The sequence below is a fragment of the Poecilia formosa genome, unplaced genomic scaffold (assembly GCF_000485575.1).
Source record: "Poecilia formosa unplaced genomic scaffold, Poecilia_formosa-5.1.2 Scaffold136, whole genome shotgun sequence".
Taxonomy (NCBI): Eukaryota; Metazoa; Chordata; class Actinopteri; order Cyprinodontiformes; family Poeciliidae; genus Poecilia; species Poecilia formosa.
This window is the reverse complement of record NW_006800075.1, coordinates 1641019-1666636: the sequence shown is the minus strand read 5'-3', so window position 1 is coordinate 1666636 and position 25618 is coordinate 1641019. Positions and strand designations below refer to the sequence as shown.

General features: G+C 39.3%; 1 protein-coding gene across 11 annotated transcripts; it reads right to left on the bottom strand.

Moving 5' to 3' along the window:
• Positions 1–543: 543 nt before the first annotated feature.
• rnf157 (ring finger protein 157) lies at positions 544–25013 on the bottom strand. Of its 11 annotated transcripts, XM_007562501.2 has the most exons (20): positions 24014–25011; positions 21198–21316; positions 16952–17040; positions 15926–16075; positions 15036–15153; positions 14878–14944; positions 14728–14771; positions 13818–13865; positions 13616–13687; positions 13316–13475; positions 12943–13055; positions 12627–12862; positions 11923–12025; positions 11689–11797; positions 8893–9110; positions 8743–8805; positions 8606–8654; positions 5190–5300; positions 3674–3708; positions 2295–2384 (listed from the first exon to the last, which is right to left on the bottom strand). In XM_007562501.2, the coding sequence occupies exons 1-19, from the start codon at positions 24099–24101 to the stop codon at positions 3674–3676; spliced, it is 1992 nt and encodes a 663-aa protein (XP_007562563.1). In that variant the 5' UTR covers positions 24102–25011; the 3' UTR covers positions 2295–2384. The 11 variants fall into 11 exon arrangements, 8 of the variants coding, with proteins under 8 accessions (XP_007562561.1, XP_007562562.1, XP_007562560.1 ...); XM_007562499.2 differs by lacking the exon at positions 3674–3708 and having other exon boundaries at positions 544–2384; positions 8893–9011; positions 24014–25013; XM_007562500.2 differs by lacking the exon at positions 3674–3708 and having other exon boundaries at positions 544–2384; positions 8893–9011; positions 12627–12859; positions 24014–25013.
• Positions 25014–25618: the final 605 nt, after the last annotated feature.

Here is a 25618-nt window from a genome sequence, read left to right as displayed (position 1 = left end):
ACAAAGACATTTTGAATAATGTCAACTTTGTATTAAAAGTGTCATAATTTACCGAATGACGCTTTATGACAACAGTCATAAATATTCATGAAGGCTTATTCATGTTCATGACAGGTGCTATGTCATGATTATAACAGTGTCATGACAGTCTTATTCACCCCCCCTTCAAATAAAGTGTTACCCATTTATTTATTAAAAATAAATTACAAATTTTGCCAAATGTGTAATGACGGGAAAAGTTTCAATTGTTGATTTTTGTGATTTTATGATGTAAAACACTTTGAACTGCCTTGAAATGTCCTATACAAAGAAATTTGATTTATTCTGATTTCCAAGAAACAAATTTAGTCATCTACTTAAAATGAACAGAAATCAACAATAAAAATCAATCTGCATCATGAATCTATATAATATGTAGTTTCCACTTAAGAAATGTACTTTTCAATTTTAATTTAATGACATGCATTTCCATTTGCAAGGTCAGTATCACTGAGACGTTTCAGAAGAAAAAAATGAAAAGGACACAGAAAATCACTCGGGTCGTTTAGTTGCAAAATCTTTATTGTCTGTTTAAGTCTATTTCTCATTGTCACTCTAGAAAAGTGGGGTTTTGTGAATTTCCTGTGATATCATACTGAGACTGGTGCCAGAAAGCAGCTCTGTCTGCACATTCAGACTGTGATCACGTAACTGTTTGCAGCTGGGTTATAGTAGTGCAGAAGTCTTGACCTGAGCAGGCCAATAGGAACAGGGCGCCAACAATCGAAATGCAACACGACAGAAAGACATGGTACTGCTTCAGATTTGTGCAGTGGTCCATTATCAAGTCTACAGGAGGGTGCAGGCTGACCTAGACTAACATGCTTGCTTCTGTCATCACCTCATGCACCGGAAAGTGTCGTCTAGGAGTCTGCTAATAGTGCATCAATTGTAGATATTGTTCCTCTTGAGTTATCCGTTAAGTTTGCACGATTATGTAAACCTCTTTGTGAAATTTTCACATATTTTCATCCACATTCTAAGAAACAGCACAGTGTTCTGCAACAAATTAAAACACAAACGATTTGACAACAGGTGAATTATACATCAAAAGTTTTACAAAACCAAAAACAACTAAAGGCTCACAAACGAGAGGAGGAGGGCGGATCGGGAAGATTGGAGAGGTTGTTTCTGGGGGAGGACGAGGGTGGAGGAAAATCCTTGCTACATCATTTTCAAATGCCCTGCAGGAGGTTTTCCTCGCTGTGATTCCCTTCATAATGGCAACATCAAAGTAGGAGAAGACAATCAGAACATACTGAAAGGTTTGAAGTGCAAACACAGTCCGCTCTAAGAACTAGTGCAGGAGGTGAAAAGATGGAGGTGCAGGGTTGTTTTTTTTTTTTATTGCTTGGTCGTACTTGCTGTTGCACCGCATTAATACTGACATGCTAAAATGAAGGAGAGGATGGAGATGGAAGGTTGTGTGTATCAAAGTTTGGATTTATTTTCAGTTTAACTGAAGATTTAAAGTGTGAATGATCCCCTTTCAATGAAATCCACCGTCGCTGTTCTACATTCTACCTTATATGTCTGTTTCTCCAGGTTAATTTTGGCCACCATTTCTTGGCTCAGCCATCAAAAAATCTTCTTCTTCTTCTTCTAAATTTACATTCAGGAGTTTCTAAAGTGTGGCGAAGAATGGAAGGAAAATCGTGAAAAGCTGCATGCAAACGTTGAGAATGAAGGTCCCTGATCCGAAGCGAGGGGTCAGCGTCGTTTGACTCCAGTGAGAGATGATGTTTAGCGTCAAAGTGTCCCACCACTCACTCACAGCACAGTTTCTGACACAGAGGAAGAAGTTAGTAGTAATAAATCAGATTGCCGATCACAGTAGCCCCTGACTGTTTGGCTGGTAGATCAGTAGGAAGGAAGGAAGAAGGTAGAGAAAGAGGAGCAGCATGTATTTCTCTAAAGACACTAACACAATACAGAGCTCTCATTACAGGTAATAAATAAGAAAATAGCAGAAGGATAATCATTCCCAGAAATAGTCACTGACAACGAAACGAGGGAAACACGTGGTAAAAGTGCACCAACAGTGTGAAATGTGATTCCTCTTCCTTCCTCGTTTTACTCCAGTCGGTTTCCAGCGGCGGCAGAAATCTTGAGACGGATGGTCGGGACCCACAGTCCAATGGGCGGGGCGGCGGCGGGGGGTAGGGGAGGCTGACTGGGGGGGGCGGTTTAGACTGGTTACACGATGAGCGGTCCGCGGCGGGGATGTCTGGGACTCTGGCCCTCCCTGTTCTCCGCCGCCTGCTCCGCCAGGTTAATGTGGCTGGTGGAGATGTGGTGGGAGAGCGGATCGAGAGCAGGCCTGAAGCCCCCGAGATACATGAAGTCTGAAAAACAGAACGATTACTCCATCACCCAGTCATACTGTGCTGAATTTTCTTTCAATCTCTACACTAAATAATCAACGCAGACAGAACAGATTGAAGACTGTTAGAGGAAAAACCTATTTTAATTTCAAAGTAAACTGATTTCTCACAGGAGAAAAGGGTTTGAGTCTGCTGCATAATTTAACCTGAACATTCCCTTCTGCACCACTACAAATGAGCCTTGCATTACAACGACGCAAGAAGACGCAAATATACAACCGTTATTTTAGTAATCAATTATTCTAATGATTCATCAATTAATCAGATAAAAAAAACTGAAATATTCTGCAGATTTTATATTTAGCCACTTTTTTTTCAGAATTAGATGTAATATAAAAAATGCAAATAAACATTTTTTATATCATCGTAATGAAATAAGCATTTCATTACCTAACACGCATCAACATAGCATTCCTTTAATGTTTGCTTGATCATTTGTACCAAGGAATGCATCTGCAGCTAAAAATACTTTTAACATGTTAGAAGTGCTTGACTTAACATCTACACAGTGTGGGACTGATTTGTTGATTATTTGTTGGAATTCCCGATCAATAACTGGACAGCAAAACCTGCCTTAGCTTTTTTTTTTTTTTTAGCTTGTATACTCCAGTAAACGATTAATCAATTACTAAATTAGACTACGATAATTTCAATACTTGATTTATCACGACTAGTTTGATTAATTGTTTCAGGTTCAGTCATGTGGCAAATGCTACAAAGTCAATGCGAACGCTACTTAAATGGTGGCGTTGCTTCAACTCACACTACGTTATCAACATAAAGCGTGGCGTTTGCATCAGGATGCAGCAGAAAACTGTGAATTTTACATTTTCCACCCTATTAAACACATGCTACACATTATGGGAGCACATTAAAGACACATGTTTTATCCACATTTAGACCCACACTGTGCAACTGTTTGTTAAAATCACTTTTATCAGTTGGTACAGCATATCCTTTAATTTCTTTACCTAGTAAAGATAGAAAAGTAAGTATGTTTTGATTGTAAATAGATTAAAAAAAACACCTAAAATTGCTTTCATTACTTTATAAAACCACCTTTTACAGTTGAATTGGATGATGGAGACCTGCAAACTATTTTGAAAAGCTAAAATCAGGTTAAAATGTGAAAAAGTCCCACGGTTGTGACTATCACTCATATTACAATTTTGTTTCTATGTACAAATAGGAAAAATAAAACTCCAAAATCCCCCTGATGTTTAATCCTTCATCTAACCATGACTCCATACCTAGTCCTCAATGTGCACTGGGCACGAATCCTCATCTGTCCATCCGAAAGAGAGCCAAAGAGGAAATAAAGATGGCGAAGAAGAGACAGAGAGATGGGGGGGGGAGGCAGGAGAGGAAACAATGTTCAGGAAAAAACAGAAGAGGATGAGAACAATGATGGCAGGATCGAGAAGGAGAGAAACAGAGAAATAACAGAACTTTTACGACACACAAGTAGGAAACATGTCACAGCGTTCAGCATAAAACATCATCGTGGGGATGAGGGGAATCTGGGAGCTCGAGAGCGGAAGGGTTGAAAATCAAGAAAGATGCAAAGCTGAAGGTTTTGGGGAAGTTTGAACTCGTACAGTGCAAATCAAAATTTGTGTTTAAGGAAAAAATCATATTTAATCCATATAGCAGCTGAAACAGAGCCAACAGAAATGCTATTGTTTTACATTATATTGGCCTAGACAATCACGGAGAAGACTCATAAGTTGAAAGGTTAAGCAGACTTTTCTTTTTTAATCAACAGGCGCTACATAGATTGTTGCAACCCACTATAATGAAGGAAAGTTCAGTGGAAGGAAAAACTGCTGTATAAAAAGGTGTGCTGGCAGCAGCTTTCAGTTGAAAGTAGATTTTTAAAAGTTTACTGGAGATTTAAAAGGCTGAGTCGGAGCTTCGACAGTAGGAACTGGGCAACAACTGTCACATTACTTGTATTAGGCCACTTACACAACATCAGAAGAGTCTGAACTGACCAAACTTTTTGAAAGTAGTGTATTTTTTTACATTCCACTTGAAAATCAAACTGAATGCCTTCATGGCACGCTGCACTGCTGCAGTAATTCATGCAAAAGGAGCCCGAACGGAGTGTTTCATCCATATACTACACATTATTTTCAGAAAACCAACATTTGTGTTCACTTTTTATTTGTTATTGTAATTTCTGATCATTGGCTGTAAACATTGCACTTGTAAACTAAGTCAGACTCCAACCAAGAACCCTCAGCTCTTCTAACAGGAGGGTTGGGGGAAAGAATGGAGGGGTCAGAATGATGGATGACAACGGGATGTGCAGATGTTTTTGCAAAGCGGCTCAGAGCTGGCAGACACCGAACATGAATCACCGAGAAATACCAGTTTCACTCACACACACACATACACGCACACAATTTCATACAATTTGTTTTTTAATGATTGCATGCGGAAATCGCTCATCGGACACCCGACAGATGCTCCCGCTCACAACCACACAGGGCTTCGGCTCAAAGGAAGAGGAAGGAAACAGTGCACAGCGAATCAGTACTGGGAAAATGAATTACTAGAGTAACCACAACACCGACGGATAGGGATGAAGAGAAGAAGTAAGGCACTAGATCTTCATGCTTTGCTATAAAACCCCTCTTAGTAACTTCCTTTTTATTTAAAGTTTACACTTTTGACTGCGGCTGCCGAGTCATGCACTTCTCACTTTTCCTTTCCTCTATCCTCAAGCTCTCATTGGTCCATGTTCGACAGGTTGCCACTCACCGGCGAATCGGCTGTCGGGAGCCTGCTCATTATCCAACCCCAAAGAGGGCGTGTCACAGTGGGCGACGCCCTGATTGTTATTGGCCAACTCTGGACACCTGCTCCGCCCACCTGCAAGCGAGGGCAAAGGTCAAACAAGAGCAGCCAGGCACAGCGTGAGGGGGGGTGGAGGTGGGAGGGAAGAGGGGTGAGACGAGCAGGAAGGAGGAGGAGGCCGAGGAGGAGGAGGGAGGAGGAACGAGGCCATGCTGGAGTGGAGAATGATTAAACAACAATCAGAAGAATATCTGGTGAATATGGAAACTGGAGATAAGCTACAAATCTAAAAGCCATCTTTAGAAAGTTTTCTGCTAAATGATCACAGGGTGTGGACTCAGTTTAGACCAAATGTGTTTTAAGTTTGGCCTTCTGCTTCACACTCTACATATATCAGCAACTTTCCTCTATGACAGGAAAAACAAAGCATTTACACTCTAAAATGGATCTCATAATGTATCCAATGGGTGTCAGATGTAATTAGAACAAGAAAATGTATGAATATGATGCAATATGGAAACACATTACTGACAAAACAGAACAGGAGCTGACCGTTTTCTGACTAAACATTCAAATCAGATTGAAAGTTTTAAGCACCATTTCCTTCTACTTTATTTCTCTCTGGTCAAATAGTTTTAACATTCAACCCAGGGCTTGAAATATTATATTGGTTGAATAAAATAATGTGTCATTTTTTCCCCCTTTAAAGATAAAACCGACAGCTCTTCCAAGAAAAGTGATTCCTTTTTTTCAGAGGTTTTACTTTGAAATAATTTGGACAAAACAAGAAATGTGTGAGAGATAGTCTGCAGACCAGAGTTAATCAATGTACAACTTGATTAATGGGAAAACTGAAAACCTGTGTTTTTTAAGCACTAAACTCCTCAGAGTGGATGGTGTTCCTAAGTGAGGACTCAATATCAGCAATTTTCAATAACAATAAATAGATGTAAGTGGCTTTATTTAAAATGTATTTTCCACAACATGCTGAGTCATGCCTGTGATTAATTAGGGGTGTGAGACAACCAGAAGATTTTATTTGTTTTTTTTCTTATCTCTCGCTACTAAACACTTAAGATTTTAATTAAACATAATAGTCAGATTTTCTCAGAGAAGTCATAAGGAAAGTGCTCTAGACCTACATCATGTGAAGGCTTCTGGTTTAGAAAAATGTGTCTTTTTTTTTCAGAAACAGCTGCAGAACCCAGTAAAAGTCAGTGAATATTTGTGGCTTAAAAAGTGTAAAAAACCCAATTTGTTCTTGCCCTGAATGGTGACCATGGACACACCTATGAATATGAAACTGAGCATGAATGCACTGCCTTTAAACAAACATCCTCAGTTTATTGTCTCTATTGACTTTACATAAGTCCTCACAAGTTGACTGAGGTTAGAGTGTTTCTGTCCATTTTCCAAAACCAATGGGAAGACTTCAGGATTTATCTGCAAGAACTCACATAGATGCACACACACACACACACGTGATTTCAAATCCACATGTTCTCTTACAGGCTACACAGGTGCACTCAACCTGGAAGGTCATTAGGTCCCAACAAACACCCACAAAAAATACCATTTACAGAGAAGCTAATTTACATAAACATGTTTTATGCTGTCAGTTTGACAGCTAACCTCGTTATGTTTGCATTAAACTCCAAGAACCCCCCGACTCACGCCCACCGTTTGACTAACCTTCAGTCGCTCACTGTCTTCACTCACAAACAAGGAGAAGTTTTCTGATTAAACACTGAAATAAAAAACATATTCCACCTTTGTTGCACATAAAAAAATCTATGTAGCACAGAGAGCTAGAAGAAGAAAAATCCAATGGATGAATTAATCTTTACTTTTATATATATAATTTTGAAGAAATTTTGACATAATTCTAAGTTATCCATAATTATATAAATGTGTCAGTAATTTGCAAAACAAATGATAAATGTGAAATTCATGTTATTTCAGAATGTATTTAATTCACTACATGCCTCCTCTGCAATAATTCACCATAAAATAATTCAAATTATTACTGTGTTTCAACGTTAGATGTACAGCAAGCTCACTTCAGAGCAATCAAGTTGACTGGAGCCGTGTTGGGCCCGCCCACTGACATTGTCGGATGGATACAATAAATCGTCTGCTGCCCACCATTAAATAAATGAATCATTATTCATTTATTTATTCAATAATGAAATGAATATAAATACTTTTTGTAAATACAATAATTAAAAGAAAACAATCTGTGACAAACTGAGGAAGCATTCACACCAGCCAGGTTCGGTCCACTTTAAATGATCTCTAGTTCATTTGCCTGGAAAGTCCGGTTCGTTTGGGGAAGTGTGAATGCGCAATCCAACTATGATCTGCCTAAAAACCCACATCTCAGTGCGGTTAAAATGAACTCTTACATGGTTCGAATGTGTATGTGAACACCAAGTGGACCAGAAAATGCTCCAAAAGCAGGAAGCAGACTCTAGTGCAGTGCATTCTGGGTAAATACAACCAAAAACACCTCTGTGTGTAGAGCTAGCAGAAAAATTGCTCTTGGTCTTTTGCCAAAGACAAAAAAGAAATCCTACAACCGCTAAAATCCAGTCTCATCCGTTTTTGTTTACATTTTGTGAAGAAGGAAGTTGCCCTTAGTGTCTTCTTCAGAGGTCTTCATGTTGTTTCCTTCAATGGTTCTTGGAGCAGCGCCTCCACAGGTGAGCGGAGGAACACATTTTTCAAAGGGTTTGGATCATATGACAGTGCATTGTGAAAGCAAACCACACCAAATGAAAATGCAACAGATGTTTCAATTTTGGTCCTCAATCAAACACGTGTGAAAACACCCTAGTTTATCTGGGTGTTTATTTAAATTTTTAAACAAAAATGGTGGCACTTTTGTCCCTCCATAATCATGAAGATGCAGAACAAAGAAAAAAAGCAAGACAGCAGACTTAATGATAACCATTAGTTATCATTATGGAAACCTAAAGCAGCCCATTTGTCCCTTTTTAACCCTGTTAGAATCAATTTGATTTAAATATAATCAGGGATTAAATTGATTGTTGTTTTTAGCATGAAAACCGCGATCAAAGCAAGCGCTTATTGTGATTAAAATACCTAAATATTCACCCCAGTTCAGATGATTTAGACTTATTCAGACAAAACCATTGCATTGAAACATAGATAGCACCATCTAGAGGACAAACGATGCCACTGCAAGTACATTGTTTGTTTTCTCATTATTTTTAGAGATGCACAAGCAGGTCGGTTGTCCGGATGATTAAATATTTAATGAGAAGGAACATACGCTGTCTTCATGACTGAAGAGTAACAAATGCAGAGGGAGGTGAGCTGCTTTGGGGCAAAAGGTGAGGGATTAGTCTCATAGTTACCTTTCCCATTTGAAGGAGAGGAGCAATCCTCTTCTGTTACATCATTTCCCTGAAAGAAAACAAGAAAGCAAAATTCTGTAAAACGTGAAATTGAAAAGGAGCTCAAGTGACTCTGCCTGTGTTTGTGTTACAGTGACCTCTGAATCCTGTTCCTCTACAGCCATAGAGTAATTGTGTCCCTTCGACTCCCTAGAAAACTCCTGAATAAAGGAAAAAGGGAAATCTCAAGATTCTTTCAGATAAGCAGGATCGTCATGCAGCCGTTTCTGTTCTCGTTTCGTACTCACTCCGTCCTGGTGCGGTGCAGCTCGGCTCTCCATGGGAGCGTCTCGGTCCTCCTCGCCGTCCACCTCGCCCACCTCGTCGGCCCCCGCAGGCTCCGCTTCGGCCCCGGCCAGGTAGGACCCTGACATGGAGGACATGGTGTCAGCACTGATGTGAGAGTGCTGCGAGTGGGACGAGGCCATGGACATTACTGACTGGGCCAGGCTGCTGCTCACCGGGTCTGATGGACAGAAGGAGATACAAGTGATGGACCTGCTCAAGATTTGGATGATTTTCTACTTTATATCCAGAGTATATTTAATTTAACCTCAACAAAAACAAGGATCTGTTCTTCCTCTCAACAGCAAACACAAAAAAATGCCTTGGTCCTCGAGGGATGTGCCTGGAGAACCTCCAAAGGGAGGCATCCAGATCAGATGCCTGGACCACCTTAACAGACTCCTTTTGATGCAGAGAAGCAGTGGCTCCACTATGAGCTCCCCCGGATCATGAAGACACTCACGCTCTCTCTTATAGTGTTTTCAGAACCTACGGGACCTGATAGTCCCGTAGGTTCTGTTCAAAACTGCAATGCTTGTTGCATTTTCTGTCGATGCAGTTCACTTTCACACTGCACTGTGACAAACGATCCAAACTAATTGAAAAACTTGTCTATCTCCTTGCCTGTGGTGGCGCTGCACCAAGAACCACTGAAGAAAACAACCCAAAAGCCTCCAAAGAAGCTTCGTTCTTCACAAAATGTAAACAAAAATGAAGTGGTGTCAAATTTTTGCAGTGGAAGGATTTCTTTTATGTCTTTGGTAAAAGACCACAAGCAATTTTTCCCACTAGAGTTAGACCCTTGCATTTGTTTTGACTGGATTTACCCAGAATGCACTGTGCAATGGTTTGCTTCCTGCTTTTGGATCAGTCTCCAGTCTGCTTGCATCCACATATGCAGTCGCTTAAGAACCACACAAGAGTTCGCTTCAACTAAACCGAGATGCAGGTTTGTAGGTGGACTAGAGTTTGTAGAGTTCGATTGTACATTCATAACTCCCCAAGCGAACCCAGACTTTATAGGGAAACAGACTAGAGTTGGGTTAAAGCGGACTAAACAGAGCTGGTGTGAATGCACCATAAGGCTGAGTTCAGTCATCATACGGAGGAAGCTTTATCGATCCGTTTGTACAGCACAGGTCAAAACCTTGTTGTTCATGACCTTGTTCTGCCATTGTCACCTGTCATTACTGAATTGTTGTCCTGCCGTGATATTTTTAACGTCTGCCACAAAACCAGCTGACATTTAAAACCAATCATGGGGGAACATTGGTGCACCACATGATTCAGCAGCTTGTAAAACCACCTTTAGCAAACGACCTCTCATTTCCCATCTGATTTTAACAGCCTCTCTCATCTGTGTGAGGGAATTTTGACTCACTCCTCTTTGCAATGTTACTTCAGATCATGTCTTCACAGGTAGGTCTCTTAAGGTCCCACCGCAGTATTTTAAATAAGTTAAGGGCAGGATCGTTCCAGGACATCAAATCTTTAATTTTTCATCAATTCTGTTGTCCCTGGCTCTGCCTCTCTCATGCCTTATTCTAAGATTATCCTGAGAAATCTCTAATAACTGTTCTTTACCGGGGTTTTTTCTACTACTTTCCAATTTGCGTTATTTTATGTCATTTCAACTGATAATTGTATGTTTTATTTTTTTTTTCTTTCCAAGGAAGCTACACCATCTCTGGCGTTCTGTTTGGATGTGGCACCTTCTTGATGGAGAGTATCGGCTGAGATAATGGTGGTAAAAAACTAAACCTTCTTCCTTTCCTGCTAAAGCTTTTCACTTTTCATTAAAAGTACTTGTACATCAGTTCTTCTGTTTCTTTTTGTCTTTCCGCTCTGTCTTCTCAAACCCCCAGTCGATTCTGATGAGCCAGACTCTACTTGGCGTTTCTTCCTGTTTAAGAGGATTTTCTCGTCACTGTTGCTGCGTGCATATGCTCTGTATGAGGGATTGCTGTAAAGTAAGTCAACAACACAACTACAACAACTACTGCCGCTACATCCAGGAGGAGTGAATGGTGCAAGGTAATAACACGATCAAATCTGCCAGATAGAAAACTTTTAAGTAATTTGGATAAAGAACTGAGCTTACTGCACTGTTTGATAGGAGCCATTTGCAGAAAGAAACAACACAGTCAGAGCAGTATTTAAGCCAAAGTAAGACAAAAACATTTACATTTTGCATTTAAGAAGAAGGAAAAAAATTTTGTCTGCAAATATGTTCTACCCAGAACTCCTCAAGTGGCAAAGTTTTAGCTTAACATGGCTGAAATTCTCCTGTTAAATCTCCCATTAAGCACTGTTTGCGATGCAATTTTTAATTAAATTCTTGTTTTAATTGATAATTGATTTAATTAAATCAAGGGCGGAGCTTTTTACATGCTGATGCGAGAAGTACACTAAATAAAACATTTAAAACATTTCTTATTTTAAAATTTAAATGTAATTATTTATTTGTATAAAATATGCTTAAATGAAAATTCTGCAGGATGTGCTTGTATGCTTTTTTACCAAATTAATCAATTAATTGCCAGAGTAATCAATAGATTAATTGACAACTAAAACAACTGATAACAACCTGTCACATGAAGACAGAGTTTTGCATAGCAACAATTTCTAAAATGTAAATTACTCTGATGAACAACAGATGTTTTGTTGTTATCAACTAAAGGTAATGATTTGAATGTTTCTGTTTGCCGGTTCAGGTTTAGAAAAGCTTGAGGCTGGAGTGTCTCTGCAGTTTTACCTACCTTCAGGGGAGGTGATGGTGGAGGACAGAGGGGTGCCGGTGCAGGGCGACTGATCGATGGCTCCCGATGAGGACAGGGTCAGGTTCTCGCTGTCTGGAGTCACTCCGCACTGGAAGACACAGCAGTGAGCTTACAGTGCTGTGTGATCCAATATTTAAAAAACACACAAGAGCAAAAGCGCAAACTCATGTTCCTCTCACATTCTTTATAAAACATGCAGACACAGAAACACACCTCCTGCTGGTCCACAGCCAGTTTGGGACGACACGTATCCGATTCACTGCAAGATTTCTCGTCCTCCTCTTCCGGAAGCACAGAGGAATTCTGGGAAAGTGATCTAAAATAAACAAAGTTGCATCAGATTCTGAATATTTTCTTTTCATTACATGAGATATATGTGATGACCTAAACTGGCAGTACAAGCTTTGCCCTTTTTGTACAACATTTTTTCTCCTGGATTTTAAGATTCATACTTGTTTTAGAAAAGAAAGAAAAATCAACTAAAGGAATGGATGTAGGAGGCAAATGATGAAGGGGATAAGCAAGAGAGGAACAATGGAAGAAAGAAAAGAAAGATGCAAAAAAAGAAGGGAGAAAGGATGCGATATGGGCTGAAGTTGATAGATTTCTCCATCGTTATTTTTTCCTTTTCCATATTTATCCAGACATGAAAAACACTTAAATCAAAATCCAGACTTTGTCAGTCTGCATAGGAATACTGTTATACACAGTTTTTGGAAACACGTTAAATTAATATATATTAGTTTTTCTCCTGCATAAATTTTCTAAATTTTTCTTTATAATGGTCTTCTTGCTGGCCTGAATTCCAACAACTCTGCAACAAGGTTTGTTTTTACTGAACTGCATCTTCTGACGAATTTGACTGAAGATGTCTTAAAGATCTGAATGATAAAGATTCAGCTTTTTAATCGACTCACTTTGAGCCACTCTTTTTTAGCTTTAATCCCTGACTGGAGTTGGACTGGTCGAGAGGCGAGAGGGATCGGGTCGGCGCTGGGTGGGGCTCGCTGCTGTACGGCGGCAGCACCCCGGTGACGTGGCTGGGACCCGAATGGAGAGGAGGAGGAACCACCGAGGACGTGTTCAGAGGGCCGTTCAGCGCCTCCAGGAGAGAAACGGCCTCGTAGCCAGGCGGGATATGCTCGGACGCCTGCTGCAAGAACACCAGGGAGGTTAGCTAGAAGCGTAGGACATGGATATTATTTCCTTCTTCCTGTTCCAGCGGCGCCTCACCGAATGTTCCTCCGAGTCCGACGTCTGGGAGGTGATGACGGGGTTAAAGCTGGTGGGCGACAGAGGACTGAGCTTCTTCCTCATTGCTCGAATTTGCAGCAGAGCTCTAAAGGCTAACAGGAAAATAAAAACAATACAACAATAACGTCAAAAATGCATGCAAACTAAGCAACAAAACTGCGTTTCTGTAAAATTGATCAAATAGTCTCCCAAACCCAAAGATTTTGTCAGAAATTAACAAATTGGTTATATATCTATAGATATCTGTCAAATGCAATTTGAATTCTTGCAATAAAATAAAAAGCTGATTGAATTTTGAAGTTTGCCAGTTGAAGCCGCTTTCTTGAAAAAGCATTTAGCGAGGTAAACTCACGCAGCCTGCAGATAGGGCAGCAGTTTGCTTGGTAGCGCAGCGTGTCTGCGCAGGCGTTGCAGAGACACAAGTGCCTGCACGGGAGGATGAGGGTGTCTCGCACATCAGACAAGCACACTACGCACTCGGCGCTGTTGTCGCTGATCTCGTCGTCAGCCACCTGCAGGCAAAAAAAAAAAAAAAGAGACTTTTAAAAGAGCCATCCTAACAAAGGAGACAGCTACACTAATTTGTTGTATTTTTCTGCCATGTCATTTCAGATGAAAGACGGCTTAATTCTTTTTGTCTTTTTATTTCCACCTTTGATTCCTGACTGTTGTATTTATTCTCGATCCCATAGATCTCCTGCAGCAGGTAGCTAACTCCGTCCACCTGGGAAAAGAAACACAATAAAGTCAGACGTTCTCAAGGGTCAAGCATGAACAGGAACTTATATTTTGTATTAAAAAACAGCAACACAATAAGAGGAAGGAAGGGAGGAGAAAAAAACAAGCATATTCACCACTTGCTTCTGCTTCAGAGGTTTTACACAGTAACTCCCATCCATATGCTGAAAACATGGCAAAGAATTGTGTTAATTTAAGAGTTTGTTGCTGTTACAGTGCAGGGTTCCTACGTTTTTCCTTCAGTAATATTCAAGCACTTTTCAGACATTTTCTAGGTAAGATGCCAAACTTTTCCAGCACCACACTTTGGAGTTAAAAATATTATTTATTACTGTTATTAATAACATCTTGCGATAGTATTTTACACTCTACAGCAGAGACAAGGTAAACTAAAATACAACAAAACTATATGTTTAGAAATGTCTCTCTAACACACACCCGATACAGGCCCGACAGCAAAACACTAATTTAACAAAAAGTCCTGAAATAACATATAAAATATAAGTCACTGAGCCATTAGGAATAATAAATATTCATTACAACGAAACAATCCAAACAGATTGTGTTCAGGTAAATGACCTTCCTGCTCTGTTTAAACACAATATACAAAAGAAGTGACACAAAAAAGTCTCTGCAAATAGAAATAATTGTGGTAATTCTAACAGACCTAATACAAGAAAAGCTTACTCCGATTTAACTTCAGGCAGTGAAAATAAAATATGAAAATAAAATAGAAAATATATTTAACACATCTAATGTCTTTTCACTAGGTGTGTTAAAATATCTGGTTTCAGCTCCAAATAACGTTTTCCAAATCAAACATTTGATTGCACTTTATTACAAAACTGTGCAGTTTTGAATATTAAGCACTTTCCAAACCTTGAAAACAACTGACTAAAATTCTTTTCGAGGATTTCAAGCACCCAGACATTGGAAAACTGGAAATCAAAAGCCTATTTTTAGCTGTCAGAGCATTATGTTCCTGCAGCCTCACTGGTTCTGACTCATAAAACAGCCTGGCTTTACCTTTTCAAACGTAGCCAGTAGGATGTGAGAGTGGCCCAAATGTTCTGGAAAGACAAAACGCAGCGGATCGCCTTAGCTTCAAATTCTGCTGCAGTGCTTTTCACGCCACCCATCACGCATCAAGGTAAGATGCTTGATAGAGCGTCTTACCTTCTCCCTCGTCTACGACAGCCTGGACGACCATGGGGAAGATCTCCTTGTCCATATCAAACAGCAGCTGAGGAGAGGGAGCATTTGTTATTCTGCACAGGCCGCCTTCCCACTCCTGCAGATTCACACGAGCCTGTTTTCAGTATGAGACGGATTACCTCCTCGTCCGCCCATTCGCTGAGGTTGACGGTGTGCGAGGGCAGACAGAACTGTTGGCAAACTCCCCTCTTAAAATGCACCGTTTCCGACTGCAGCGAGCTGTCCTGTGGCAGGTAACTGCAAGGGGGCAGAAAGAGGAGGACCAACGGGTCAGCAGGAAGAAAAACTCACTGCTTCTGTACACTGAAGCTGCTAAATAAGCCATCGGGTTGCATGAACGTCCTAGAAACTCTGCATAAAAGCATTTCCATCAAAGGAGGGAAAGATGCATTTAAGGGATTTTACTTCTATATGTCAAGAGGAGATTAGGAAACACCCGCCTACGTTTGGACGAAAATCAAAGATGGCTCTTTATGCCAAATATGCAAACGCCTACACTCAGAACAAGAGGGAGAACGTTCTCAAGCAAAGCTGGACCTGGTTGGCAGAACATGCATGAATATGAAAACCTAAAGATGGCACCGTTCTGCCAATGTTAAGCTAAATGTATGTTTCACAGTTTATTAATGACTCGACTACCTTTGATCCTTTCTAGCGCAGAGTAAAAACATAAATAGACGGATTTAATTTGGATAATTCAACATGAAACAGTTTGTGACAATTGAATTAAAAAGTGAAAAATTGAAATGTTTTTGAAGCATTTAGAATTAGATGTCAACATAAGAATAAATCAAACTTGGACTCCACTAAAACTCATTCTTAAGTGTCTTGTTTTGCGAGCTGAATGTATCAATACAGTCCAAATCGCAGACCTGTTTGTCTTTTGGGTTTTTTCAGTTGAACACATAAAGCTAAAAATATTTAATGGCTTTGTAAAAAGAAAAGCTGAAGCAGGTCTGTTGCAGAGCATCATCATCAGCTCCCCTGAAACACACACACTGTTACTTACACTGGCACTCCGTTGTGAAACTCCTCTATGGCCTGGTAGTAAATGGTGATGGCAACCTGTGTGTCGGCGTCGAAGGTGAACTCTACGTTGTAGCACGCCCTGTTCTTTCCCGCCGCCTCGTCGCCTGGCAGCTTCAGGTCCTCACTACACCTGGACAAAGGTGGGAAAAGTGCAAAAATAAAAGTTACAAATGTCAAGACTAAGCCTGTCACAATAAGCAATAAATCAATTAATCGCATTGCAAATTAACATTTGCATGCTTGTTTGTTTAGTTTTTGCTTTTTAATATTATTGCGGAGTCGCTACTCAGAAAAATGCTGCAAACATTTGACACACAGTACAAAGTAGCTAGTTTGCACTTCGTAATCAATTTTATTTCTTGTTTTGTTTATTTATTTTGGATATTTAAAATGTCTTCCAGTTTCAGTGTTAAGTGTTCTTTCGAAATTATAGTTCACTGATATTTGACAGGTGTACTTGCATTGTTATGCCTTTGTCAATATATTATTTGAAGATGTTATCAATTATCGTTCATCACAATAATTTCTGGGACTATTTATTGCCCAGCATAATTTGTATTGTGACAGTGTAAGTAAGTGCCTCAACTCCTGCAGCAACAGGAGTTGATTATAGGGTTTAATTTGATTTGAAAATCAAATTAAACTCCAATAAAATAAATTTAAGTTTGTGGGTGTTTGTAAAAAATAAAAAATAAAAAATCAAAGGGTGTAAATACTGGGATTTAATTTGCAATATATAGTCATCAAAAAGAAACTAACAAAAAAATCCATAGGGATGAAGAACAACATTTTGTCTTTAACATATTTATGTTAATGTGTATAAGTTCTGCTCTAAAACAAGACAAACAGCTTGTGTTTACCTCTGAGTATGTGCATGTCAACATTACAGAAAAGCATGAATGATTCAACACAACCTCTAAAAATATCAGTTTTACTTTGGTCAACCCTGCTAAGAATAGCAAGGTTGACCAAACCCTGAACAAGTTGTTTAATGACATGCGCGTACCTCACGAGCCGCAGCGTATCCTTCCGAATGTTTATAAGGCTTCGTAGCGTCTTTACTGGTTCCTGAGGTGGAGGAGCTGCATACGGAAACTGAACACAAAACAGAAAACAAATTTTAGATGTAAAATACATGTTATGAGACAGAGGAGGGTGAGAACTTTGTTTTCTCCTAAGCCAGGCCAGCATTCTTCTTCTTGACCGCAGCAAATTCAGGGTTTGCACAATGACCTCTATCCGACTTAACCTCAACGCCAAAGGGCTTTGGGTGGTCAACACAGACGCAGTTGGTGCTGACAAGTGCTGAGTCTGGGCTAAAAAAAAATGCTCAGATTGAGTCTTTTCAGGGACAAAGCTGACACTTCAAGTCAGCTTTTCTTTTTTTGTCTCTTCTGTTTCTGTACTAAACAGGACCAGAGTGTAGAAAAACATTTCAGGGTCAAACAGAGTTTCTTACAGCACTAAATTGGTCTTTGATAAGAAAACCACCTCTTCCAACTGGCTCCATTTATTTATTGACTTTGTGATTGACTTTAGCTACTAACAAAATGTAAAACTGGTATAAATACTATGGCAAGTCTTTGCATACATAGTCTTGATATCGGCTAGAATATTTAACTTAAACCACAATGGCAAAACTTACTAAGTAGTAAGAATTTGTCCAACAAGTGTAAACTAGTAAACTAAAGCTTTTATACTCTTACTAGTTATTGGTGAACCTGAAGAATACCAAGTTACTAAAAGGGGTGGGTGATATGTGATATCTTTTTTAACATAATAAAATGTATCACAATATTTTGTGTTACTATTGTGATAACAAAAAGCACTGCTTTCTATTTTTTAGCCTACTGTGCAGCTGTGACAGCATAGTATAGCAATCACAAATAATGCTCTTGAAAAACATATCCGGTTGTCATATTCTTCTTTAGAACACAAGTCACATGAAGAAGTGTGATTTGCATCACTGATTTGCATTCAATTTTACATTTATTGACATTTATTGATTCTCTCATTGAAAAAACAGTGGAGAAAATTGTAAAGATAACAATCCTGACAATACGGACAGTTTTGTTATTCTTAAGACGTCATTAATTGGTATTTATCCTGATAACGACGGATCAAAATTCTCATCATGATAAGAAATTCATCACAATAAATGATAAATAATATGATAAATGCCCATCCCTAATGGCTAGAACAGCTTGCTAGTTCACTAAAAGCTCATTTTGGCCTGTTGCATAACTAGAAAAATCCCACAATATGTGCTAATTAAATTATTGACACTTTTTAGCTGCACTAGTCAAAGTTCCTATACAATTTATATTTCAAAATTCAATACTTGCCCAGGGATGTGATGTTAAGTTACGAGTAACAGCTTTCTTTAACTATTGAAGCAAAGTATTGAATAAGTGTGAACAAATTTCAAACTGCAGTAGTGCTAAGAAGTTAAGAAACAGTAGGCAAAACTTCAAGGATATCAAATATTAACTCAAATGGCTTGCTGTAAAACTCCACACAGATCATTTATTTTGGATTCTGGTCTCTGGTTTCTTTCCCAGCAACTCTTTCTCTGTGTGTCTGCAGCCAAAAGCTGCTGAATGAGCGCGAGGGGAGAGCTGGGGTCGTTCGAGGATCTCGGGAGAAGAAACGTGCAGGATGTGGTCGGGATACCTCGACAGTACAACCCCTCATCTGAGCTCCCGTGTGTTTAAGGGTGTTTGTGTGGCTGAGAATAACGCCGTATTCAGCACTATTACACATCTGGGCTCAGCAGGAGTCACGCCTGCAAACCACACAAACAAACACACAGGAGCTGGTGCTGAAACGGGCCATTCACCGAAACCTCACAGGCAACCATGTACGTCACAAAACTCACAGTACAGCAACCTACAGCTCTGTTTTTGTTTTTAACACATTTTGACCAAGTTATTGCAATAACTGACATTGTGGCATTTGATCCAAACCTATTGGTGGGGAGAGCATGAATGTCTGCAGTGGTTTTGATGATAAAAAATAAAGTTCCCAACATTACGAGCAAATTAAAAAAAAACTTATCCTAACAATAAGTTACCGCAGTTCAACTGGTTATTTTATTTTTTGTCTGCGAATAATAGGATCTATGGCACAAAATCTCTGTTAGAGATCGTATTAGTGCTAATCTGAAGGCTTATTTCAAAGAACTTAATTTTGCCTGTAGACCAGAATGTTTAGACAAACTAACTTGTGAGAACACAAGAATTACAAATACCTTTAAATTGGAACAATACAAACATGATTCGTGAATAGTTAAACCTTCTCTTTTTTTAAACTGATTTGTGAAACTAAAATTACTTTCTTAGAACTTGGGCAAAATGTTATGAAACCTTATTTGTTGTTTTCTTGTATAGCTAAAATCTAAAAATGTACCGTCTGGTCTTGTGAGATGAATGTGTAGTCTCGCTCTTGTTAAGTTCTTGTACTATGTTCACAGTCACACTAAGATAAAATTTACAGACTCGTCTTGCTAGTTTTATACGGCAACACAAACACGTCTTAAATTCATTTTATATTTTGGCAGGAACCATTTTGATTTGGCTTTTTCACATCTCCTTTTACCCTAAAGTTACAGATTATGTAATGCATCATGAGTTTCTGTACATGTTCTCATTGTGAAAACAGTCACTAAACGGGTCACGTTTTAAATCTCTTGTAACATGCAGCTTTTGGACAAGTCTTCAATGTGTAATGCTCACTTGAACATTTACTCTCAGGTCATTTAACACTGACCATTTTCCAAACAGGCTGACCTGACATATAAAGCCAAAAATATCAGCAGGGGATGATAAAATCCATTCTGTGATAACAATGAGTCCAATGAGTCCAATTGTTCTATATCATCATAACATTGAGGAAGTAAACCTGTTCGTACTGACAAGGATGTAAAACAAAAAAAAAAACTTGATTTACTGATATTTTCAGATCTGCTGTAGACTTCCTAGTGTGCAGAATATGTTGGTACCCAGAGGAGGTCAATGGCAGCAGTTTGTAAAATTGTTCTGAATGTTATGAAGCATCTTCTTCACTGCAGACTATACCCCAACAATTGCTTCCCTAAAATTATTGTTATTCCTTTTTGAAACGTCTAAGAGTTTACTTTTTATCAACCGCTCTGCAATTTCATTTGTTGTGGCGTAAAATCCATTTTCTTTTTGCGTCGTGTAAGAATGACTTTCGGAGAAACCCATAAATATAGCCTGAGCCATTGTCATACTTGTGGCGCCAGGGTGGTGCGGCAGACAGAAAGCAAAACTGCGGCTAAAGTCTGTGAAACCAAACACCATTATACAATGCTGGTAAAGCATTTAAAAAAGAAACCGCGTATGCAAAAAATAAAATTCAATTAAAAGAAAAAAACACCTACACTGAATCCTGTGAGCCCACAGAAGGATTATACACTCAGCAAATCAAGGGAAGACTGTTCGCCTAATTTTAGCCCCCGCAGTCAGAAACAGCAGAAGCACTGCTGAGATCGGTGCTGGGAGAGACGCATTTTTATATCAGCTTCAGCTCGTCTGTGTCATATTCTGCCTCTTCTCTGCAGGCAAGAGCGCGTTGACTGTGCAGCTCTCTTCAGTTTGACCTTCAGGCTCTTGATTGAGTTTGAACAAACTCTCCAGAGAATGTGTCGCCTGTCAGTCTCACTGCATATGGAGTCAGCAGATAATGATTAATTAGTTTATTGAGATGAAATAAATTTCAATCAGTGTTAATTGACTTTGAAGAAGCCAAAAAGTCAGCAACTCCCTTTGACATCACAGCAGGAACAAATCAATATGCTAGTCAGTACAGTGACTTTGCAGATATTAATACATAATTCTGACATTTTCTCTCATTAATGTGGAATTTAGCCAATATGAATAAATTTGGTCGTTCTAATAGACCTAAAAACAAAAGAAGTTTGGTCGGATTTAACTTCAGACAGAGGGAAAAAATAGATGTATATACATGCTAATATATTCAACTATTTATGAATACATTAGCTAACAGGGCTAAAATTGTGGTTCCCAAGCTTTCAAGGAACATGTTAAAAAACAGCGTCGCTTGACATTATTAGAAACAGATGTGCTTAAATGAAGAAAAAATAGTCATTAATAGCAAACGTGGTGAGGTGGTACTAACAAAAAGCCTGACAACCACAAATCAAGATAAAGCTAGACTGTTTTTCACTCAAAGTAGACTTTATAATTAATTGGTAGTATGAAGAAACTCACTGCTACTGGTCTGCTCCCCAGGAAGTTAAGATCTGTGTTTTCCCCGAACAGGTACCCCTCCGGATGGGTGGAGTCAAACTTCTCCCCTCCCATGATGAAGTGGTTGGCGAAGTAACTCCCTGCAAAAAGAGAATGAGAGAATCACTTTCAGACCAATTTGAAACAATACAAAATTAAAAAAGCATGATAAGAACATAAGTGACTTAGTTAGAGAGGGTGAGAATGTTCCTATTGTTTGGTTCGGGTTAGTTTTTGTGGTAAATAGATTGTGGCGTTGCAGTTCTTTAATAAACCATAAAATTCAAACCCATAAACCTTAACCTGTTGTTCACAGGTTGTCATTCACAATGACAGGGGTGTCAAACTCCAGTCCTCAAGGGCCGCTGTCCTGCAGTGTTTAGATGTGCCACAGGTAAAAAACAGTGGAATGAAATGGCTTAATTACCTCCTCCCTGTGTAGATCGGTTCTCCTGAGCCTTGCTAATGACCTAATTATTCTTTTCAGGTGTGGTGCAGCAGAGGCACATCTAAAAGTTGCAGGATAGCGGCCCTTGAGGACTGGAGTTTGACACCTCTGTCACGAGAGGACCCAAATTTGGGTCCTCTCGTGAATAACAGGTTAAGGAATAACTATGAACTTAAATCCAAGGAGAAACTATAGCCATGGTAAAAAAATAAATAAATAAAAAAAAGATAAAAAAAAAGCAAAAAGATTATGTCAACTGTCATGTCAGGATTGTTTTTTCTTAATTAATCCAAATTAAGACTACAGACTTTGCATGTACTACTTTTGACTCATCAATCCTTGGCAATTTTCAGCATTTTTTTTTCTCTTTTTGTTGAACTGACACCATTGTCAGAAATCCCATACTGCTATAATTTACCAAACACAAAATGAAGGCAAAATGACAGAGTTTGTTCAAACAGCAACGCCTTCACATCTAAAGGGAGGTGTGCCTTCTTTTTATAGAGTTGGTGCTGTTCCAATGAAAAATTTATTTGATGTGAGAAAATTTGTTTAAAAGAACATGATATAAAAGACATGGTTCTATCAGTTGAAAAAGCAGATCCAATATGAGTCTAAACAGCCTAAAATACAGATTTATATTTTAGTCCCTTAATTAAATTATGAATTAAACTATATATAAAAAAGAAAATGAATCAGTCTTTGATGTAGAAAGATTAGAAAAAAGTCAGTAAGCAGCCTTTCAGATGTTTAGAAACTCAAGGTGGACAACAACTTTAATGGACATGTTGCTTTCTAATGACAGGTCAGGCTAATATCGTAAGACTGTAATGGTGGTTCATCGTCTCAACTCATGACAAGCAGCCAGCAAGTGAGGTTTCCACCTGGGAATGAAGTTATAGCTTCTCTCAGTGATAATTTTGCCACACAATGACAGCCATATCCACACTGGGGGGGAAAAAAAGGCTCGTTGACGAAGCCGCTTGTCTCTGCTCTTCATCACATTCTTATTTACAGCAGGTGGGAAAAGTGGCCTTGTCACCAGATCCCACAGACAGGAACTGGGGCCGACAGATCGGTTTCACTGGCTGAAGCCACCATCACCTTCTGCTTCAGGCTACCGATTCACACAGCTGCCGTGGCAACAGTGGCATCCACAAATCAACATTTATCCCTCTATCTTTCACTGCTTTGTTTTTGTTTTTTTTGAGAACACAATTATGCAATCAGGTTTACAAACAAATAGCATTCAACATTTATCTTTTGAGGTTTCAGACCTCTATTTGAGAGAAATGTCATGTTACTTTATGCCTGATGTAGCCTTAGCTCCAAAGAGTAATATCTTGACGTGTTCAGACGCGATCTCGTTTTTGAGGCTAAAATAGGATTAAACCTAAATCAGGGCGGAGAAGCTAAGCATGATGTGGCAAAGATAAAGAGCCACATGGCATTTCAACTGCTGTGCTGTTGTTTTTTTAATCACATAATTCCTTCCAAAAGTATTCATTAAACTTTATTTTTCACATTAGAAACACAAACTTCAATGTCATCAATTCAATATTTGCATCATTCAATACCATTCATATTTGTTATGATGGACCAGTGCAAAGAAGTCCAGAATTGTGAACTGGAAGCATGGTTCTCCCTCCGCCATTTTCACAGTCACAAAGGGGTTGATTTGGGAGAATTTGTGTAATGTCAATGTCAAATTTATTTATATAGCACATTTAAAAACAACACTTGATCAAAGTGCTTTTCACCAACAATCATAAATCAAAAGATGGAATAAAATTGTTATAAAAAAATACCAGCAAAATCATACATTTTAAGTCTATTATTCCATATTTAGTAGAGCTTATCATTTACCAGTGACCTAAAAAGCACTGTCAGAAAGAATTGTATAAGGAAGGAGTTATTCAAAAAAGACAAAAACAGAATGAATAAGTGAAATAATTAATGTTGCAACTTATCAAGGATTCTCATAAATTTATACATAACATTTATGCATATGCCATTATCTGACAAAGGTGGAATCCAATTTATGAGTGGCCATTGCCCCCCTTTGCCCATCTCATGGTGACGCCACTGCTAGAAAAAAGTGAAAAAGGATAGTTTTTTGGCTTGCCGATATCTTACTCTTATTCTTCTGGAAATAAACTAGAATAAGCTATTTAAGTCCTACGAATAATTTTAACTGAAACTGCAGCATTAATGGTTTAGGAGATGATGGTTTAGGATGTGCTCTGCAGGCCCGTTAGTTAACCAGGTTTATTGATGGAGCTCAGAATAAACCGTCTGCAGTGATCTTTGGAGCAGCAACCCACCCCAGGCCGACCTGTTGTTGACTTACCAGATTTCGGCGGATAACGATACACCGAATTGGACGGAATATCCACTTCTTCCACGCCTATGTTCTGTCTGCTTGTTAAAGCTCCCATTTCCAGTCAAATAAAGACCACACGGCCGAACGGGCATAACACTTCAGGGTCGCTTTGTGCGCTGCGGCTCTTTATTCGCTATCATTTAATCCAGTTCATGCGGCCCCTGTTCATTTCTGTCGGCTCCGAGCCTCCGCCGTGAATGTGACCGTCCCGGGGATTAGTATAGTTGTTGTCTGGCTGCTTATCCCTTCTCTCTCTCTTTTTTTTTCTCTCTCTCGCTCCCAGGGTATGAGTGTTTTTTTTTCTCTCTCCCTCTCTCTCTCTAACGAAAAAATAAATAAATAAAATAGTGGTAGCAGTCTCTTTAACAGATGGGAAGCGCTCTCATGGTGGACCAAAGCCAAAATCTCCGAGCCTAGATCGCTTCTTCACCGGACAGTGTGTGGCAAAGAGTCGCTCTTCGACACCTCCGGCCCGGCTGAACGGTGATGATCATGTATCCTCCCCCCAACACACACACACTTCTTCCATCGGTGCTTGGCGTTGCTCGGTCCTGTCAGAGAGCCCTGTGGATCCCCATGACGTCACGCAGGCACAAATCCTGACCGTGGGTTTTTTTGCGCAGTCCCCCCTTTCTCTCTAGCAGCAGCTAGCGGCTAACGGCTGCTGCACTGCAGTAGGTGGCTCCGTGCCTAAAAACAGATGAGAGACGTTTAAAGCTCTCTAATCTAAGCCATCTGATCTTAAAACAAGAACAATAAGATAATTGAAAGCGCTTAGTTTTGCCAAACAATGAATTAAAAGACGCTAAAAATAGATGTCGTTTATAAAAAAGAAAAACTCCTGAGCTGCAGGTGGACGATGATCTCGATCGCTTTTATCTAGCTAAGTAAAACAAAGGCTCCGTAGAAATAGAGATCTACGGTTGTGGTTTACAATGGACTCCTGCTCAACAGAGGGCAATGTAACGGTTACAAGCAGTAAAGCACCAAAGGGTTAGCTGATTAGCCAATCAGAAGAGGCTAACACGGAGGAGCGTTGTTGCTGGTTAGTAACGATACGTCAGCGCGTCCACCATGTTATGAGTGGCAACTTCGTCTTGAGAGGTAGCAAAAAAGAAAATAAGTGTTTTCTCAATTGAAAAAAAAAACACACCAAATATTAAAATTAATTCAAATGAATTAATGAGTGATTGTTGAAACTTTAAGTCAATCCAAAAGAGGGCAATTAAGTGGACTGTACGCAGAGCCTTTTAGGGGTATCCTGGGTATAATTTTCCATGCAGTCCTGCCTGCCTGCTCCAACACACTTGAATCAAATGAGTGAAATCCCTCATGAGCACGTCACTCAACTCCACAGAGACCAAGTAATGAACCATTTATTTGAATTAGCGATGATGTAGAAGAGATGGATCTAGAGGTTGCAGGATCATAGCTCTCAAGGACAAGAGTTAGACGTTACATTTATTTTAGGACATTACATGTAGTTTATGATTTGAACACTAGTGCTGTTAAAGATATGAAGATCTTTACGTAAAATGTTAAATGTAAGATAGTGTGATCATTACAGATTAA